Source organism: Corvus cornix, chromosome 7 (genome assembly GCF_000738735.6).
Source record: "Corvus cornix cornix isolate S_Up_H32 chromosome 7, ASM73873v5, whole genome shotgun sequence".
NCBI classification, from domain to species: domain Eukaryota; kingdom Metazoa; phylum Chordata; class Aves; order Passeriformes; family Corvidae; genus Corvus; species Corvus cornix.
In genome coordinates, this window is record NC_046337.1 from 15,755,755 (window position 1) to 15,775,723 (window position 19,969).

Consider the following 19,969-nt stretch of genomic DNA (forward strand, 5'->3'; position numbering starts at 1 on the left):
AGGAACCAGGTCCCATGTGAACACCCAAGGCACTCAGGCTGAGTTCAGGAGCTGGCAGTGCCTCTGCTGTATCTCTGACAACAGGAACAGCTCGGCCCTGGGGCTTAGTAACAGCTACACACGCAAGGCTCCTGCACTGAGAGGAGTGTGGGGGTGAAGCTGGGTGAGCTGCAGTACCCCAGGCACAGCAGGCAACTGCCCTCTGCTGAGCAGGGCAAAAGCCCTCCACAGTGCCTTGTGCAGTCTTCTCTTAGGAGGCAAGGGAAGAAGACACAGCTCTGGTCTTGGCTGGGTCCCGGCACTGGGAAACAAGGCATGAGGGTTTGGAGGGGGACACCAAAGCTGCATCCTCACCAGAGCTGGGTGGCTGCATGAGCCCCATGTTGCAGAGCCCATAGCAGTACTGCAGAACAGGGGAGATGACGCAAACACAGCCCCACGGCCCGGCATAGCCATCCTGCAGCTCCTGCCTGGGAGCAGCAGCTGGGACCCACCACCAGCCTGTTCTGTGCTGGCCACTGGGATTTCTCACAACTCACACCGCCACCTCCCGGCTGTGACAAACCCGCTCCTTCATTGCGACACCTCTCGCAGCCTGACGGACTCCCCAGGCCAGGCCAAGGCTCAGAGGATCCCCTTCCCCAGGTGACAGCCTTGCAGTTTGAAAAGTCTTGTGAGTCTTTGTCCAGGGCTCACAAGCCCAGACGCAAAAATTATGTATGTTACACACGGTGTCAGTGTCTGAAGGTCAAGTTGCTTTTATTGGGTTGCCCGTGTGTGCTGATGGTGCTGCAGCTGCCCCCTCGGGCTGGTCACTGTAAGGGGAACCTGCAGCCACCACTGGAGCACGGAGGGGAGGAGGATTCAGTACCTGCATCCTACTGATGTCATCACCTCATTGCCCAGCTGTCAGTCCTTCCTCAGCTACATTTCAAAGCAGATTCCACTTCTCTCAGCTGGTACAGACTGAGGGTAGTGGGAATTGTCACAGTGGTTGTCCATGTGCTCCCTGTAGCATAGAGTTCTTCTCCGACGATGGGGCCAGCCACAGAAAGGAGAGATCTCATGGACTCCGCTGTGGAGTTGTCAGAGGATTCAAACCAGTGCTGAGAACATAGTCAGGACATACCTCCTCAGAGAAAGCCAGCATGCTGAGCTAAGGTCATGGTGTGGGAGGGTCCGAGTTGCTCTGGACATCACAGGAATGAAGAATGGAGAAAGCTGATGTGCTTGAAGAGCTTAAGGAGCACAGTACCCAGCATCTATGCTCTGGAGGACGGGGGTGCCAGATTGGTGATTCTGAAAAAGAGATGGCAGCTCTGGAGATGACATCTACATCCAACAACCCTCTTCCGTTAACCCTCATTCTCATCTCTCTGCACTTCTGCCCAAGCTAGGGCAAACCCTCATGCTTTTCGCTCAGATCCAGATCTACTTCCCCCACCAGTGGCCATTCCCTCAACCTAACTAGATCCCACACCACCTTGGACTATGAAAGCTTTGCTTCCTTTCTGCTGTCAAAGGCTGTGCTGTCTGCTTCTTGACCCCTTTTCCCAAAGCACCATCCTTGTGCTAGGCTCTCCAGTGCCTCAGGCCAGCTGTTCACCCATAGGGCCCTACCCCAGAGCTGCATGAGGGTCTCGGGTCCACAGAAAGGTTGTACTGTTACTACCTCTGCTCTGAGGCTCAGAACAAGCCAAGAGGGGGTAGAGACTTTGGGAGTGGATTCTCCCTTTTGCACAGGCAGCCTTGACATTGATAGGCAGGGATTCAGCTAACCCACATGGTCTAGAAAATGGGCTGTGCTTCAGCCTGACATATTAAGGACAGGTCCTGTCCCCCACCAGAGCACAGACACACTCTGCTACCTTCGGGAAGGGTTGGGGGGTAAAGCAATGACCATGGGCCGGGCTGTCAGCACCACCTCCCCACGGCTGGCTTCGGTCAGGATATTCTGCAGTGTGTTTTTCAGCACGAACTCCACAAGGTTCCCAACAGCTGGCTGCCTAGAAGGACAGAAGTACAGCAGAGGACAGCTATCAGAAAGAAGATAAAGCAGGCTGCTTGCTGTGACTCCTGCCAGGAATCACCAGGCACAGCAGTGGAGCACACACTGTGTCCTGCACACTGAGACCAATTACCCAAAGGCTTGAGCAATGGGTTGCTGACCCTTGTCCCAGAACTGTCATCAGCTGGTGTCAGGCCCTGACCTTAGACAGAGCTGGGTGACTATAGTTTTACTGGTTTCTCCCTCCAAGCTGTGCTGTAGCTGCTGTTGGTAAATATGCTTGTAGCAGTGTAGAAGGGAGCAGCCACAGCAATAGCAAGATGGTGAAATACTGCAGTGAAAATAAAAGGTAAGGTAAGCACATATGGCACCCTAATGTCTAATATGGCCTGGACTTCTGGAAAGTAAAGCAGACCTCATTCACTACCAGCATCCTGGCACTGCCCATGGCTCAACCCCAGACACAGTAAACCTTCCCTCCCCACAAACCACATTCAGGAGAGGGTGGCTAGTGGGGCTAGCATTGACTTCCACTCAGACAACACAGAATACACCAGCAGAAATGCTGCAGGGCTGAAGGAGAAATGGACTTCTGGCCAGGCAGTGTGCTGCCATGGCTCTCTTGACTGTGCAGCTCTTGACTTTTATGTGTGAGCTCTTCCTCACCTACTTATGATCTCCTTTTCCCTCAACTGCTTTTGGTGAAAAATCTTGTAAGATTCCAGAAAATGACTGAAAGAGGTTTCCTGACTCATTTTTTTCCTCTCTCCATCCTTCTCAAGGTCAACATCTGTTGAAGCAGAGACCCTGGAGGAGATCGTGGAGCCCTGTCTACTGTCCTGGAGCTCTGCTGATTTTGCAGACTGGAACTGGAAAAAATATGGAATAGGCTCATCTTGGAGTTTTCTCACTGACTCCTGGAAGTAGCTGTTCTCCAAGAGGCTTCTAGGAAGAGGAAAATAAAGGATGAGTTACAGCATATCAGCTATCTGTATGACCCAGAGGATTATTACAAGACACCACAAATCAGAGGAAACCACTGACTGATGTCAGTGTTTAGTCTGTCCCCTCTTGCTTCTGGGCCTAAGAGAGGCAGCAAGAGGGCTTGAGCCAGTGAAACTACCTCTGTTTCCCCAGTGCTGCTTCTTTACATTTGTGCAGCTCACAAACTGAATAGATGTACCCCAATACAGCCTGTTTCCAAGGTCACAACAGGTAGAGTTCCCTGGTTCCTGGGAACTCTGGAAGGATGGGCTCAGCCCCTGGCTGGGGAGGAAGCTCCTGCCTTGACTGTCACTCCAGGATCCCTGAGCTCATAGTCCCCAAGACAACCTTTGGCAGGTGGATCCCCCATTCTGGCAACAAGGGTGTACAGATTCCTCTAGGATTAGCAGAGGGCTAGCCATGCTGCATGCATTTCTGGAGGACAGGGGCTTCAAACCACGTGAGGGTGAAGGGAAATGCACCTGATGACACCTGTGAGTATGTCAGCGACCATCTCCAGCTCTGGTTTTGAAGCAGCAGCCAGGGACAGCCATTTGGGCTCCATGTCTATCCTGTTTCTGTACCCTTTTCCATCCACAGATTCGCTCTCTGAGGGCTGGGCGCTGAAAGGGCTGGGAAAGGAGGATTTTTTCCATCAGTGGCAGCACTACTGAACCAAACTATCAAAGATCTGCAGCCTCCTGGCACTGCAGCAGTACTTCAGGCAAGCAGTGCAGGCAAGCAGGGGAGGAGTGGGAGCTTTCATATTTGTGACAGGAGCAGGGACACTGTCATGAAAGAGGAACACTGAGCTCTGACAGCTGAGATGGGGAGAGAAACAGGTCATGTCAGCTAATGCTGGGGAAAGCAAGACAGCTCTTACCTAATTTTGAGGTACTGGAGAGGAGCAGAGCAGAGCGCCAAGTTCAGTGCATATCAGAGCATAGGCAGCCCTGGCTCAGATGAACATGCCAATCCAAAAAACCACTATCTCTTACCGGGACAAGAAGTATTTGGGAAAATCCAAGGAGAACTTGCGGAGAAATTCCTCAATAGTGTAGGACCTGGCTGACACATCAAGGTGTAAGACCAAGGGCTTGGGAGGCTCTGGTTTGACCCACACCTGGCTGGCATCTTTGCCCAACAGCAGCCCCCTCTCAAGGTGTCCAGGTGGCTGACTGGGTGTAGGGCGACTTTTAAGACGGGGTAATGTCTGTTGGAGAGAAAGAAATGGCATGCACATAGTTGGTTCTTTGGCCAAAAGTAGGCTGATATAGGTTTGAGCACAGGCATGAGAACTGAAAGCCCAGCAACCAGAGCCACCAGATCCTGGGTGTCAAAATGATCTTAGCACCACAGTACTGATATCAGGCATGAGCAGCCATAGTGGAAATCAGTTCTGTTCCCTTCTCACTGCCCAGTGTGCCAGCCCCAAGTGTCAACAGGGCTTCAGGGTCTCCCTAAGGTACTTGGGGCTGGTGTACTCCGTTGTAGAAGCTCTTGCAAGCACACCGGCAGTGCTGTGGGAGAAGTGATGTACATGGATGGAATGCGTGGGGAAACTGCCCAAACCTGAAGAGAAACCAGGAACTGATTCTAGCCACACTACGTGGGCCAACTTGGGGTTGCATTACCAGCAGTCAGGTCGGGGGAAGTTTCTTAGAGCAGTAGGCGGGATACCTGGACCAGGAGGACACCACCCAGATCTGGAGAAGCCCTCAGGCATCACAGGACCTCAACGATCTTTGAGACATAGCTGTCCTGCCTCTGGAAATGAGGCCAGGGGCCTTCACTGCTACTTACACAGGCATAGCAGGCTCCAAATAATCACTAGAGGTTAAAACCCCAGAGGACTAAATGAAACTGTTTTTACCTTTCTGCAGACATCCTTAACGCTCATCCAGAAAATGCCTTGACCTGCATCACTGATCACACCAAACAGCACAGGGCAAACAGTCCAAGCTAGAGTTGCCCTGAGCTGATTACTTCACACAGAACAGTGCAGGGCATGCAAAGGCACTCCACAGGGTCTCAGGAGCACTGCTACAGCCTCCCTGCGATGGCATTCCTGACATAACAAGCTGCATCTCTTTGTTGCCTCAATCCTCTCAGACCCAGCCTCCCCTCAGCTCCCCTAAATCTCCCCACATCTTGGGTTAGCTGGTCCTCCATGAGCCCTGTCATTCCCACAGCACATCCTGCTGATGGCTATGGGCGCTGCTGGCTCTTCCTTTGGGCTCCGGTAATTCTGCAGAGTACTCACTGGGACCTTGTTTCACACCTTCCCACCACTGCTGGAAAAGCTGTCTTACAGCAGGGCATACAGTTGTGCACTTGAGTGGAAACTGAGATGAACCAGGCAAATTGAGCTTTAAAGCTTTCTGTGCATTTAAACCAAGGCAATTCCTGCCTGCAGCTTCTCCTGAGAAACAGAGCACAGCTCGTCTAGAGGTGAGGGAAAAGTTTGCATCACTTTCTCCCAGGGTCCTGTTGCTTTCTGCTGTGACAGACAGTCCATTATGGCCCCAGAATGAAACCAGTACAGGTACCAATTGCCCTGTCTGTGTGCATCTTCTCTGCTTATTTGAAACCTTTCCCCCTTTCTCCAGTCATGGGTGCGCATTTGATGCCACTTTCAGTTCCCATTCACCTCAGCTGGAAAGTTACTGGCCACAGAACACAGCCAGACAGTCTGATTCTTCTGGCTCCTCCAAACAGTCTGTCTCCCAAAGCCTTGAAGCTACAAATCCTGCTGTGCTCTCTGTCCAGACTCCCACACTGTGATAACCAGCATCTGCCTCTTTTCTAAAGCAGTCAGTTTGATTCTACCACGAGTGAGACAGGCCTGACTTACCTTGTATTTCCTGACCACAGCTGAGGAGTCAGAAAGATTTTCTGTTTCAGCAGAATCTGATAACCTCTGAAAAAATAAAAATAAAAAAAAAAAAAAAAAGAAAAAAAAAAGAAGAAGAAGAGGAATTACCATGTAGGAAAGATATGGAGCAGAACAAGACTTTAGGATTTTTTTTAACCTTGTGCCAGCTGAGAGTCAATGATCTCATCCTCCATTCTTCATTCAGGCCACATTCTTACTGCTAGCTACACATTTCTCTCCAGTGTTTATTCGTGGTTAAAAATCCAACCACTGGTTTCCACAGCCACTGACTTTGTTTTTCCAAAGGCTTCTCATGCACTTCCAAATTTCAGATGGTCACTAGCAATTTCAGAGTTTGTAAGATGATTCTTGGCTTGAAAACGAGATCTCATTTTCCACTAACCACAGATCAGCTTTGAGGTCTTTAACAGATCAGAGCCTCATGTCCTCTTAACAACGTGCCTAGGTTTTCCTAAAGAATTGTCAACACTGGCTGCTGTTTCTTGAGTCAAGCTAAGCTGCTGCAGGGTTTTGAGAGCACTTACCACTGAAGGTGATGTTAGCTTCCTTTTAGTCCCAAGGTCCTTCTCTGTGATGGTGAATTCCACAGCCCGCCGTTCCTTCTCCTCTTCCCACTTGTGCAGGTCCCTCTCATACTGAACCAGGGACTCCTGGATGTACACCTATGAAGCAAACCATAACTGAAGAGAGCAGGGCTAGAAAAGAGTTGCAAATAACAGTTTCTGGCTCAAGTCCATGCCTGTTTCTCCCCTTCAGGAGGAACCCACTTGTTTTTCATGTATTCCAGTGGCAGGAAGAGGAAAAAACAGTGGTATTTAAAGACTCAGATGGAGAAGCTATACTCTTTTGCCAAAGAAAACTTGGAAGGCGTCCAGGGGGACACTACTGTTAGTCTGTGTCCCCAATAATATTAAAGCAGTGAGACTTTTCTTTTACAGATATCAAGTCTTTGGCATCCACTGAAAGCCACTCCCATTCAAATAATCACTTCTTGTGTAATTAGCAGCTGGGTTCCCCTCACAAAGCCATACATTGCACACTTACACTTCATCTAGTGAGCCACACAGACAGAAAGACACTTAAAGCATCAGGAAGGATGAAGCTAAGTGTCTTCAGGAATGAGAAGTGTGTATCAAAGGCGGCTTCCTTCAGCTGGAAGCAGCAGGCAGCTGACTGCTGGGGTCAGCCATTTGGGAACCACAATAACATGGCCAGGTCATGGTAATACACAGGTACCTCTCGGGTCTCACCTCACACACCAGATTTATTCTGCAGAGGGAGGGCTTCCTTGTAGGTTGTAGAGTGATGAAGCAGGGGATAGTCTCTCCAGGCTGCACAATCCCTGAGTTTGGAGTAATCTCCAACATGTGGGCCTAGGGGCAGGGGGAGGAGAATAAAATTAAAAAAAAAAAACAGAAAACCCCCCAGAGCAGCTATGTCACTGTCCTGGGACCTTTCTGTGTGCTTTCTCTTTGCAGGAAATCCACCTGTCCTTCTCAGAGGTATGTGGCATGAGAGAGATGCAGTGGACATATTCTAAGAACAAACATGGCCTTTGCTGGTGGACAGAGTCCTGAGGTTTGTTATTGCATTCTGTAGTTCCAGCTTCATGTAACCTCACCAAAATATTCAGATTTCCCTTCTGAATTCCTGTCGTTCTCCCTGTCCTAACCCTTGCCTTCACTCTTCCTTTCATCATCTAGTAGAAAGCCAATTCCCTAGAATCCATGTTTCTTGTTGAAAATGGAGTTGTAAGGTCTTTTCATGGTACAATATAGATGGGCAGGAAGGCTGTAGATCAAAGAGGACTCACCTTTTCTTTACAGCAGCTTATGTGCCAGGCAAACACAACTGCCGTGTTCTTCAAGATATTGTTGAGAAAGACAAGTTGATCAGCTTTGGTGCAGTCTGGGATATTTCCAAGGCAAATCCTGTGATGGGACAAAGTGGCTGCCTGCAGGAAGCAAGGAGAAACCAGAAGGAACGGCAGGGAAGGATGATGGATCTAGCCATTGGGGAAGGGCAGTCACACAGGCATCTCTAAATTATCCAGCAATTCACAGGTAATATCAACCAAGTATCTGTAATATAACAACTTGAGGGAGTGTAACAGTTTTTTGCTCTGGTTACAATGACTTTACCTCAAAAGGCCAGCTCTGTTGCAGTGGGATTGAGTGAGCAATGAGTAAGGCAACACTGGTGCTGGACAGGAGAGGATCTCAGGAGCACAGAGGACCAGTAACACCCCAATTCTCTCTTCAGCACTTGCGGTTCAGGCCTTTTCCTACTTCAGCTGAGAAACATGAGGTGTGTGCTTGTGCAAAATCCCTATCAACCTGACTGAGTTTTTGAAATTGATCCCTAATACACTTTGTTACTAGTATGCTACTAGTTTGTCTCATTCTCCAGATACAGTGCAATCTCTAGTTAAGTAATCATTAGAGAAAGAAACTTGATTTCAGACAACAGAGCCTTGCGGAATGCCATCTTCATTGTCAGACTGAGACAGTTTTCAATCATCTTCTCTTTGCTGTTCTCCGGAATATAATCACCCTGCTGGAAGCCAAAGAGCCCAAGGAGCTGTGGCTGGCTCCAAGGAAGGCATGCTAATGTCACACAGGATGAATCTTCACCTGGCAGGAGAATGCCTCTCTGCTATGTAACGCTCATTCACTGTGCTTGGATCTGTGGGTGAGTTTAACAACAGATTGTCCAGGCTGGCAGGCCAGCACTAGCCAGGACAGACAAGCTCCTGCTGAGCCAGCAGCAGGTCAAACAAGTGCATTCCTCTGCACGTGCCTGAAAAGGTGACCATCCTGCAGTCAGCATTCAAGTTATGAATCATCTGAGTTTGGCTGGGAAATGGTGGCAGCCAAGCCCTGACAGGGTATGTCAGGAGTATAATGGTCATTTTGAGAATGATTTAGCAAAGAAAAAGGTGGTGTAGATGCATACAAGAAAGACACCTGTGATGGGAGGTAACTTCTAAGAAAAAAATCAGTACATGAACAAACCCTAAACCCCATTTTTGTTCTAATGGCTGTGGAAGTGACAAGCTGGAAGGAAGACACCTTTCAGCTTCCATGAGTTAAGCTCTAGATCACCTGCTGGAAGGGAAATATCTTGTTCTATCTCATGGCAAATGAATTCTCCTGCAACACAGGCTACTGCAAGATGGGGCCAGTTGTATATTTCAGTCTCTCTCACACATTCCTGGACTGATCATATTGCTCATATCCCACACCTGGACTTACCTGCCCAGGCACAGTTAGCTTGGCAGAACCTGAATAGTCTGCAGAAGAAACAAATTGGCTGGATGTGTCAGTCTTTTGTACAGTATTTGGATTGTAGCCTACTCCCTGGAAAGTGACAGGGGTCGACTCACCCTCCAGGATGTGGATGGGAACATCAACCTGCCTTGGACAAAATAAAAGTTTTAAGTCCAGAGTCATCTTTTGGAGACATGTGCAGTAAGCCAGCATACTTGCTGATGGACTGGTCTAAATACACCCCATGCATGGATAAAGACAAATCCAGTCTCTTTTGCTCTTTCAGGCTGTGGCCTTTCCTGCTAGCCCAGGAAAGCTGGTTAAGTAGTCAATTAGCCAGTTACAGTATGAGATGGACAGAGACTTCCTTTTGGAGCAAAGGTTGGAGTTTCTAAAATTAAATTTATTTATTATTCCATGCATTCACCACAGACTAGACCAATAAGTAGTGCTCCAGCTCGGGCCCTGCCTGCTTGCTGCAGCCCAGGACACAGCTCTTTGGGAAGGCTGTTTCCAGAGGTTTGCAGCAGCATACACTGCAACGATGGAAGGCACTGACTTCAGTCTCTTTGGTGCGAAATTTTGGAGGCCAACAATTAACCACAAATCCAAACAGATACTATTGATATCCCCAGTTACTGTTTGATCCTTGAAAAATATATACTGGGATGACTCTGGTTGTGGAAGATATCTCTTCTTGGGAAGAAAAAACTTTTGAGACAGCAATTTATCTGCTCCATTTCCAGACCAGACCAGCCACTCATTTGCTTTCAAGACTCTGCTTCTTGGAGGAATAGAGCTCAATTCAGCCGTAGCATGACAAGGACCAACCATCAGTAAGAAACCTAAGGAATTTTAGGTCAACAACAGAATCTTTCAGTCATGAGGAGGGTCTTACCGAGTATGTTTTAGCTTCCAGTGGAGAGAAGATCCACTCAATGTGGCCTGTTTCACCAGGGGGAATTTCTCCTCTAGGAGTTAGGCAGACAAACACAGGATGCCGAAAATTCTTCTCCTGTATCTTCACAATGTTGTCCAGCTGAACCTCAAATGTCACAGGCATGGAGCCACCATTGTAGAGTTTATAAATCTGAAGTGAGTCAGAAAGAGCAGTGCTTATTATACCAGATACAAGTTAAACTAGTTAACGCTTCACAGAGGATGCTGATAAGCATTAATATTTAATTAATCAGCTTATCTCCTAAGAATAAGGAGACCTCATAGTGTCCAGATTTAACACTGAGGCTCTGATAGGCAGCTGTGCTGAAGGTTTATCACCACACATGTACATTGATAACCAAAGTGCCTCTCCAAATGGTGCCCTGCCAATTCACAGTAGGGGGAAATGAATACAAATTAGCTAAAGGGATCACTGTAAAGTGGATTACTTAAAATGCAAAGCCACTTGTATTAAAGTGATCTTAATTCAATTTAGACTTGTTCATTTCCCAAGTAAATTAGACAGAACAGAATCAAAACTGCCTTTTTGCTGAATAAGTGTTTAAGGAAGTTAAATTAATTTACTAAAAACTAATTAGGATTTATTTCCAGAGTACTTGGAATGGCTAGGCAAGTTTTCACTCAGACCCAATGCAAGAGAATAAGTGAACAGCCCAACATGCCTCATAAGCATTCTGATTAGAGTGAACACCAAATCTTGTCAAACTGGAGATGGTGAGAAGTACTTTCCCTGCTGCCATCCCAGCCACTATTTCCAGACTCTGCCTAGAACTATCCTCAGAGTTCTCCTGGGATGCTTTCCTGTGGAGGCCATTCCATTTCCTGAGAATTGCCTCAGACACTGCCTGTCCGTGGGATACAGTAGTACTAGCTCCTTCCCTATACTTGCTGCTGGGTTTGGCTCCAAGATGCTCACCTGTGTGGGGGGGTGGGAGCCTCCAACAGCAATGGGTGCGAAGTGGTGCTTATTGGATGCAAAATGAACGTACCGCTGGTTGTGTTCCACTGTCACACTGCTGAAGGTCAGCTGCAGTGGAAAGAAATGCAGTCACTTTCTCAAAGGGCCTTGGTCCCATCACTAAAAACTGCACAAGGACTCTGAAGTACTTTGCAAGCTGAAGGCCACACAGTTACAGACTTAAATTTGTAATACCAGGATAGCGTGTCCTAAGAAAAAAAATCAAGGAGATGGAGAACCTACTCAAGATTTTCTCTGAAAGGTTCTCTTCTTGTATCAGAAAGACTCTACTTTTCTCTCTGTTATGCCAGGCATCAGCATCAGTGCTTCTCCATGCAAGTGTATGGTGGAAATTCTCCATGAATGAAAGTGTACATAGCAGAGTGTGCAGCTGTCACAGCCAAATACTTTGGAAAGACAGGATTTAGGTAAGTAATGGCCTTGTCTTGGAAAGGACCATCTGGATGTCTTCTGGAGTGCTCCAAGAATGTGTCTAACAGTCCAAAAGCTAGAAGCAAGTCCAAAAGCAAGAAGATCCCAGCTGAACTTTAAGTGATCAACTCATGATCAAGAGTATCCTGTTAGCAAAGCAGCTGCCAGGCACTCCAAGCAAAGTGGAGAGATTTATGGAGCTATTTCATAGGAAGGATTTTGCATTTGCATTTTTGCACAGGCTCCTGCATTTTGAGAAAACTGCAATCAGGCTGAAGATGCACCGATGATGCACTGTTTTCTGCAGGATCACCCCAAAGTACCCCTGAGCTGTCTGCTTTGGGGTAGAGGCTGCAAAGCAGTCACCTAGTAAGTAATGTCTCTACATGGGCCAACAGGACCCAAGTTGCTGCAATTCACAATATGTTAAGCCTAAAGCATGGCTGTTTTTCAAATGCATGTGTAAAAGACAAAGATAGACACCTGCAGGAGATACTATATCAGCTGCTTTAAAAAGAGCAGAGAATGACAACTCCTTCTATAAAACCCATTCCAGTTCAGATGAGGAGGGAGCAAAGAACTAGAAATACAATGTTAGCAAGGTCCCACATGGGATCTTATCAAAGCACTACTTGAGCATTCAGCCTCCTGAGAATCACAGTTTGCCAGATGGAGTGAAAGCAGGAGGAAGACAAAAGCTTTGCTTTCAAACTTCAAGGGAAAAAGGGCTAGGAACCTCCCTGAGCTTTGGGAGTGAAATATCCATTTATATAAATTCAGTCAAAAAGCCATCTTGCATTCTGACAGACCAGAACTGCCGAGGAAAAATTATCATCAGTTTCCATTTGACACAGGATATGACATTTAGAGGATTAGCAGTTAAAGAGAGGCAAATGGACAAAAGCAAAGACCTGCTACAATCAATTCTCCTTCTGGAGTGCATAGACTTCATCCCACAGTGAAGACTTAAGAGCATAAGAGGGGCACCAGGGGATGCCAGGTTCCTCAGGGAGGACAGCTGCCTGCAGAACCCGTGCTGCAGGTGATAACATCTCAGAATACCTAACTAGCAGCTATGAAGTGAAGTGCAAACACTTGCAGTTTATAGAACCTATGTGCTCAAGGATTCTCCTTGGGATCCAGCCCTTCTCTCCAGGAAGTTCTGTGAACCAGCCTACCTCATCCTGCAACACATGCAGCTGGCTGGGCTTTTCCTACTAAAACTGCTCAGGGCTGCAAGTTCTGCCTAGCCAAATGATCTCAGAGCTCTGAGAACAAGCAGTCTTACAGGTGAAGAGGCAAAGGACAATCTGTGAAAGCATTAGGCAGTGGAAGGCCTTGTTTCCCTACTGCACAAGGAATTGGGTAACACACACGTCCCACAGAAGTCTCCTCCTACAGCCAGAAGAAATTGCAAATGAGAAATCAGTTTGGATCCTTTAGAGTACCTATAAATCATCAGAGGACTAAAAATTGGCCACTGAATGGCGAAGGAAGAACAGAGAAGGAGCTTCTCCTGAAAATGAAGTAGACAGGCTCTGTTGGGGAAAGAGAGGAGCAGGAGGTCAAAATCTATCCATGTGGGTAAAGTCATGACAGAAGTCAATTTAAACCCAAAGAAAAAGCAGACAATGGCTTGCAGGTGGCTAACATCACTGCTCTGAAGCCAAGTAATTTGGAATCTGACCGAGTAACCAGGCAATACCCCAGCCCAATGGTCTCCTCTGTTTATTGTTCCTTTCTGAAATTTCCAAAGCTTAACTTTTCAGATGACATTACAGCATTTGCTTCCCTTGAGGTTAGCATATGTTCTGCACATTTCACCAGAATCACAGGTGAATATTTGCTCAGCCCTGGAATGTGAGCACACTTAGGGCTGTTTCTGCCACAGGAGCTGGAAACTCTGTGCACTTCATGCCATGACTGCAAGGAAAGCAGGCACACTGTGTTCAGTCCCACAGCTGCCCTCTTTGCAGAAGCATCTCCCACTCCTATTTTTCAATGTCAGCAGTTCAGTACTGGCACTGCATCTCTGCAGGTTGCAACCACCTGCACTGCTCCATGCCTCTGGACTGGCTTCTACAGCTCCTATTGCCAGAGCTCAAATGCACCAAGGGATCTTTTCATCCCCTTGCTTTTCCAGCCCCTTCTGCAAGGATAGCATGACAGAGGGTGGTGGCCTCCGGTAGCCACCAAAGCCAGTGGCTATATGACAAGAGAGGATATATGCCCTATAGGCTTCTGGTGCTCCAAAGCCTCTTCCCTCACTGGCCAGCTAGTGAAAGGCTCATAGCCACTCTCAGGATTGTGCCAGGCAGGCAGAGCACAGGGAGCCCGTCCAAGGGCTTTGAGGGAAGGCACAGTTAAGCCACTGTTTGAACAGCTTGGTGAAAGGGTTGGATTTTCAGCTGACAACAGTCCTGAAAGAAAAGAAAAATAAAAGAGATGTGTGAACACAATGGTCTCATAGGAAACTTCAGAGACAGACAGGAAGGCTCAGCCGGGCATGAGTGGTGCCTGGCAGAGCACAAGGTGACTTTGACTCTAACTGACAGTTTGAGAGAGGGGGAGAGAGGGAAATTAGTTTCAAGCCTGAGGAAACACTCAGGGAAAACACACCGCTGTCACTGTCAGCTCTGGGATGCTTTAGAAAGCAGCAAAGCAGGAAGAATGAGTAAGAATCTCTTCCACCATTGGTAGGAGAAATAAGTGGGTGGACAAAGGCTGCAGCCAACCAGGAATGCAGGGAGTACCCTCTGGGCTTGGGGAAGCAGCTGACCCCAGAGCTGGAAGATGCTCTGCCACTCTGTTCATTCCCAAACTACCATCACAACAGGTGGTATATTTGGAGAAAAGCACATTTCAGGGGGTGTTGAAGAGCATAGAGAGTTGATGAGATGGAGAGATTCAGGAAAGCTGCATATGAGAGAAGCAGGATGGGCTGCAGATCTGAACTCCAGCCACATTGCATGGAACAACTCACAGTGACGCAGATGAAATGAGGGCAAGCATGCACAGGGATCTTGACCATGAGTTACACCAGAGTGTGGAAAATATGCAGGGACTGTAAAACCTGGGAAGGCTGTTTTGGGCTTGGAGTTGTCTTGAAGGAAGAAGCAATTCTGCACTAACACCACTAACAAAATACAAAGGTTAATAATAAATAAAACCCAGTCCTCTTGCTGAAGGACCCAAGAGATGGTCCAAGGACTGTTCTGCTAGTCCACTGCCCATATCACACTGTGCTGGAACCACAAGTTTGTCAGAATATTGGTTTTGTGTCTCTGCTTGGCCCTCTGTTACTGCCTGGGCAGTGCAAATTCCAGGGGAAGGCCACAGCCCCCTGTATGTTATGCAGCTTCTGGGGAAAACACCTCATAACTCAGTTCCTACCTGCTGTTGTTCTGCAGTTGGAAGGAAGGGACACCTGCTATCTTACCAGAATCTCATGGCCATAGGAAATCTTCAGCAGGACAGGGAGGCGATCAGTGCCAATGAAATCATGTCTAGCAGTGAAAGAGGAGAGAGAGGAAAACAGTAGAAATCAATTTTGTGCCCAGGATGACAGAGTCAGTCACACAGAACATTAGAGACAATTCACTTCCCAGCTAAAGAGTCACTGTTGCGTAAGGGCCCGGGGGGAGGTGGGGGGGAACCCAGCTGTGTTTGGGTGGGAATGAGTGATACAATGTTGATTTTAGTCATACACCTATTTAGGGACCCAAGTTTCTAGGCCAAAAAAATGCCAGTACTCCTCAGATATGGTCTGCTTTGAAAGGGAAAGTGTTCAGCTTTCTTCGTACCTTCTGCAGGCATACAAGGGGTAGCAGCTCTAGCTGATGACAAAAATAAAAATATCACTACATAATCAAAAGCACAGCAAGTGCAGCATCTTGTTCATCTCCTCAACTGTCAAGTCAAGGAAGACCAGTATCCCCAGCATGTCACACTAAATGCCTTTTGCACTGCAGTGTTAAAGGACATTAAAACATTCTCCTGAGGAAGTCAAGCTCTGTGGGGTCCAGAAACTGGACCTGCTCAGGAACTTTCTATTTTCCCAGCCTCTGCTGTGGAACATATGAAGGGGAAGGAAAATCTGGCATGAAAACTCAGGGGACTGACAGCATGTGTTGTTCTGGCACTTAGCATGAAGCTCTGAAGAACAGATACTTTTCATCACCTGTGTGAGAGCTGGACAGATTTCTCCTGCCCTGGGAGAAGTGTTCCTGACTTTGGGGAAACACTGAAGAGCTGGTTATCCTGAACTCTCATCTGGTGCAGCTCCTGGGGGGTAAAGTCAGTGTCTTCTGCCCAGTGCTCCATGTCCATCTTCTGATCAGAAGGAAACAAGAAGGCCCTAGGGAACAAATCAGCTGGTCAGCAACAAGGACATGCAACTTCCCCAGGGCCATGGTCAGCATATTCAATCCAAATGGGCTTGGCCCAGATGGTGGCTACATCACATTTCATCAGGTCTGATCTGCAGCTCTTTGATTGCTTCCCCACCCAGACTCACCAAGAGATCTCAGCTGCAGCTGTGCCTACAAACCCCACCCTATCAATATGCAAATGTCTCACAGCCCTTTGAGCACTTACAGAGCCCCAGAAAGAAGGCTGAGCTCCAGGGAGCACTGCTTACCAGTCCACAGGTACCACACCCTTGTTCTCCAGCAGAAGCCTCGCGATGGTAGGCTCTGAGCCTACCGGGGCAGACCCAAAGTCAAAATCCAGCAGGAGAGGGGTGTACACTGGAGGGATCAAGCATGTGCTGGTCACAGGAGAAAAAGAAGATATTAAACTGAAACAGGAGGAAGGGTCATCAGGGCATGACAGGGGAAAGGCCATTCTATACTGGCTGTCTTCCTTATAATTCTTGTCTGACCTTCTATTCCTGGCCCTTTTGAGAGAAAGGATACTGGGCATAAGGCAGACCTTCTGATTTTCTTTTAAAAATCTTTTATACAGGTCTAATGAGAGTGAGTGACATAAGAGAGTCCTTCTTACCCCGAAGACTCTCTTTAGCTCCTCAGGACAAGGAAGTCACTGACATACAGGCCCAATGGAGGGCCACCAAAATGGCTGAGAGCTGGAACACACTGGCCAGGCTGGATGGGGCTCTGAGCAACTTGGTCTAGTGGAAAGCACCCCTGCCCATGGCAGAAGCGTTGGAACTAGACGATCTCCAAGGTCTTTTTCAACCCAAGCTATTCTATGATTACAAGGGGCAACTAAGAGACCTGGATTTGTTCAGCCTTATGAAGCAAGGGCTCAGCGATGGCAACCACACAATTTGCAATACAAGATACTCTGATGAGATGCTAGGAAAAAGGTTTTTACCATGGAAATGGTTAAGCAGGAGCTCAGACAAGCTGTGGTTTCTTTGTCCTCAGAGATTCAGCACTGAACTGAATAAGGCCCTAGCCAACCTGATCTATATGTCCTGGCTTTGGGCAAGGGGCTACACCAGAGACTTTTGGAGGTCCATTGCAATTAAATTATTCTCTGTTTCTGTGACTCCTTTCTAGGGAGCTTAAGCAGAGAAGTGGAGGTGAGCAACTGCCTACAGCAGCTAGGATGGAATAACAGGGTGCCACGCAGCAGGGAGCTGCAACACATGCCAATAAGCATCTCCATCTGGCTCATGCAAAGGACTCAAAGACCCTCTGAGCCATTCCCTCATCTTACCTGTGCCTTGTGGGAACTCTGTAGGTGAGCTCACCAGGAGTTGGGTCTCGCTCCAAGTATTCATTCAGTGTGTCCAAGGAGAAGAGCTTCCAGATGTGCAACTTGCTGGCACTCCCTGTTATAGTGGCATCTGTGATGCGCAAAGTTGGGTAGGTGCCTGTTGCTACAATGCAGCAGAGGGGCTGCTGCTTCTCTTTCGTGCTTGCAAGATCTGCAGCTTGGGAGAGAAAGAAACATGAAAAAGTAGTCATGCACCATTAGGGGGCTGCTGCCTGGGTCATTTTGACTGCAGCAAAGGGGAAAGAGGCCCTACCAAGACCAAAGAAAGAAACAATGGGCCTTTGTACGTAGTCTTTTCTTTGGCAGCTTCTCAAAACCCCTAAACCACTGACTTCTAGTTGTACCTTGACTTCTGCATTTAGACATCACCAAAAGACTATGAATATGATCCTTTTCAACGGTGTCTTTACACAATTGAGTTCTGCGCTATGTGAAAAAAAACCTTTTTTGATTTAAGCCTACAGCCTAATTATTTTATGAAGTGCCCCTTGTTTTCACACTGAAAAATCATAAACAGTTATTTATACCTTGTCTTCTCCCTATCATTCATATGACATTACATTTTTCACTTTCCAAGCTGAAAACTCCTTGTCTGGCTAGTCTCTTCTTTTACAAACACTGTCCCCCACCTCTGAACATCCCAAAACATCCATCTCACCTGTGGGTGTGCAAGTAGCATATTTGATTGACCAGGTGTAACGCAGTCGACGAGCTGGCCTTACTTTTATTCGGACAAAAGCTTTTGATCTTGCTAAGATTGTTCCTCTCGAGTGTTCCAGCTCTAGAGCTGTAGGACACGAGAGATGGCATGAGCTCTTGGCATCACTGTCTCTTACACCACAAATGTGGTGGCACACAGATCCCTAAGTCTACTTGCACTCCAGCCACTGCCACCCCTTGTCTAATTGTTAGGATTAGCTTCAGGTTTTGAACTTGGGATTCCCAGCCTACAACTGCAGGCAGCTCATTGGGAGCACCCAGATTGCCTTTGGGCAGCAAAGAATAGGGAACTTCCCCACAGGAGGTCCTCTAGAAAGGCGGCACCACCATTTTTTCTGGTAAGGTCCTTTATTTAATTTCCTTCTCTGCTGGGAAATTGCATTTTATTTCAAGGTCCAGATTGGTCTAACTTCAGTTGTCAGACTCTGGATTATTGTTTTTCCAGCAAGATAGAAGAGTCGTTTCCTATGCAAAGGAGCAGACAGCTTGAGGTTTGAGAGAATCAGTGCAAGCAAGCCAGTAATCACTCCAACCTCCGAGTTCATTCTAGATTGATTTTGGAGAAAAGAGAGGAAAGCTAAGGTCCTGTCCCACGCTAATTCCTTTACAGTACCCAGTGGATCGCTGCGGACCTCCTCAGGGTTATGGGGCCCTGTGATGAATTGTTCCACACTGAGGATGTAATTCAGAGTACAGATCCCATCATTTAGCAGTACAATGCTGCAGCTTTGTTGACCACCAACTAGAACATTTCCAAGGTCCAGATGCTCCTTTTGTGCCTGGAATACAAACCCACCGTGCTGAGGTCACTTTAACGTGTCAAGCATAGTAGTTGAGTGTAGCCACCACTTATCTCACCACGTGCTGATCCCTTGGCACGTGCAGTGCAGTGCAAAGGGCTCCCTGCTTTGTGTAGGACCTGGCATGCCCTGATAGAATCATTAAGGTTAGGAAAGATCTCTGAGATCACTGAGTCTACCCATTGACCTCACACTGCCAAGTCCACCACTAACCCATGTCCCTGAGTGCCACATCTACATGTCTTTTAAATACTTCCAGAAATGATGACTCAACCAATTCTTTGGGCAGCCCATTCCAATGAGTGACAACCCCTTTCCTAAAGAAATTTTTCCAAGTATCCAATCTAAACCTCTCCTGGTGCAATTTGAGGTCATTTTCTCTTGCCTTTTGCTTATTACTTGGGAGAAGAGACCAACACCCACTTTGCTACAAACTCCTTTCGGGTAGTTGGAGCACAATAAAATGTGGAACAGGTCTGCAAGGGACTCAATCCCTCTTCCAAATGCTTTCTCCTACTGTTTTTTAGGGTGTTTGCTGGGTAGGATGTAGCTTATTCAGGGCTGTGAGACCACTAGCTGACCAGCTGCACTTGGGCCAAGGATGAGAGATATTTGCTTGCCCTTTTGTGACTGCTTAAATAGTCCCCCTCTCTTTTGGCTAGTTGTGTGCTCACATACAATTTATAATGACTAAGTACCTTGAAGATATTATCACCCAACAATCAACATGATTTACATGAGGAAATGATTTACAAGGTATTATTTTATTTACCTCTGGTTCCTTAAGAAACCTGACTAAAAATTAAGGTGGCTGCACAGACCTGCAGGTAACAGGAAGAAAGCCAGGTGGAGGTGTACTGGCTGTGCCACTTTAAAAGGTCCGCTACACTTAGAAATCAGACTAACAGCAAAACAAATGGAGAAGGAGAGCAGACAGAATGAGAGGAGAGAACCATGATTCCCAAGAAGCTAAATGGCTTGCTTGGTTTAGTCTGGAAGAGAGCAATCCCAGAGGATTTGTGAAGGTCATATTTGAACTGGCAGGACATTTGCAACAAGCTGCCATTAGGCCACTAGAATCAGTACTGTCGTTTAAACTAAAAGCAGTGTCTGGGAATTTTGCTGTGAATCCTTATTGGCTGCCTCCAGTACAGATTTTGCAAAAAGGGAAAGTCCAAGACCCCCATCCCACCCTAG

General features: G+C 47.3%; 1 protein-coding gene across 7 annotated transcripts in view; it reads right to left on the minus strand.

The window, feature by feature from the left end:
* Positions 1 to 734: 734 nt before the first annotated feature.
* The window catches only part of CFAP65 (cilia and flagella associated protein 65), a 32,056-nt gene continuing 12,821 nt past the window's right edge, over positions 735 to 19,969 (minus strand). For 2 of the 7 annotated variants that reach the window (XM_039555143.1, XM_019290598.3), the window contains 18 exons: positions 18,586 to 18,751; positions 17,911 to 18,039; positions 17,193 to 17,409; positions 16,147 to 16,275; positions 15,688 to 15,864; positions 14,947 to 15,013; positions 11,034 to 11,144; positions 10,056 to 10,247; positions 9,143 to 9,301; positions 7,702 to 7,842; positions 7,139 to 7,261; positions 6,413 to 6,550; positions 5,847 to 5,912; positions 3,991 to 4,205; positions 3,475 to 3,624; positions 2,675 to 2,953; positions 1,869 to 2,006; positions 735 to 1,299 (listed from right to left, as the gene is read on the minus strand). In XM_039555143.1, the coding sequence (XP_039411077.1) occupies positions 1,263 to 1,299; positions 1,869 to 2,006; positions 2,675 to 2,953; positions 3,475 to 3,624; positions 3,991 to 4,205; positions 5,847 to 5,912; positions 6,413 to 6,550; positions 7,139 to 7,261; positions 7,702 to 7,842; positions 9,143 to 9,301; positions 10,056 to 10,247; positions 11,034 to 11,144; positions 14,947 to 15,013; positions 15,688 to 15,864; positions 16,147 to 16,275; positions 17,193 to 17,409; positions 17,911 to 18,039; positions 18,586 to 18,751 (2,634 nt within the window). In that variant the 3' untranslated portion in view covers positions 735 to 1,262. The remainder of the gene's footprint in view (positions 1,300 to 1,868; positions 2,007 to 2,674; positions 2,954 to 3,474; positions 3,625 to 3,990; positions 4,206 to 5,846; positions 5,913 to 6,412; positions 6,551 to 7,138; positions 7,262 to 7,701; positions 7,843 to 9,142; positions 9,302 to 10,055; positions 10,248 to 11,033; positions 11,145 to 14,946; positions 15,014 to 15,687; positions 15,865 to 16,146; positions 16,276 to 17,192; positions 17,410 to 17,910; positions 18,040 to 18,585; positions 18,752 to 19,969) is intronic. The other 5 variants (XR_752666.4, XM_019290597.3, XM_010406937.4 and 2 more) reach the window with 5 other exon arrangements.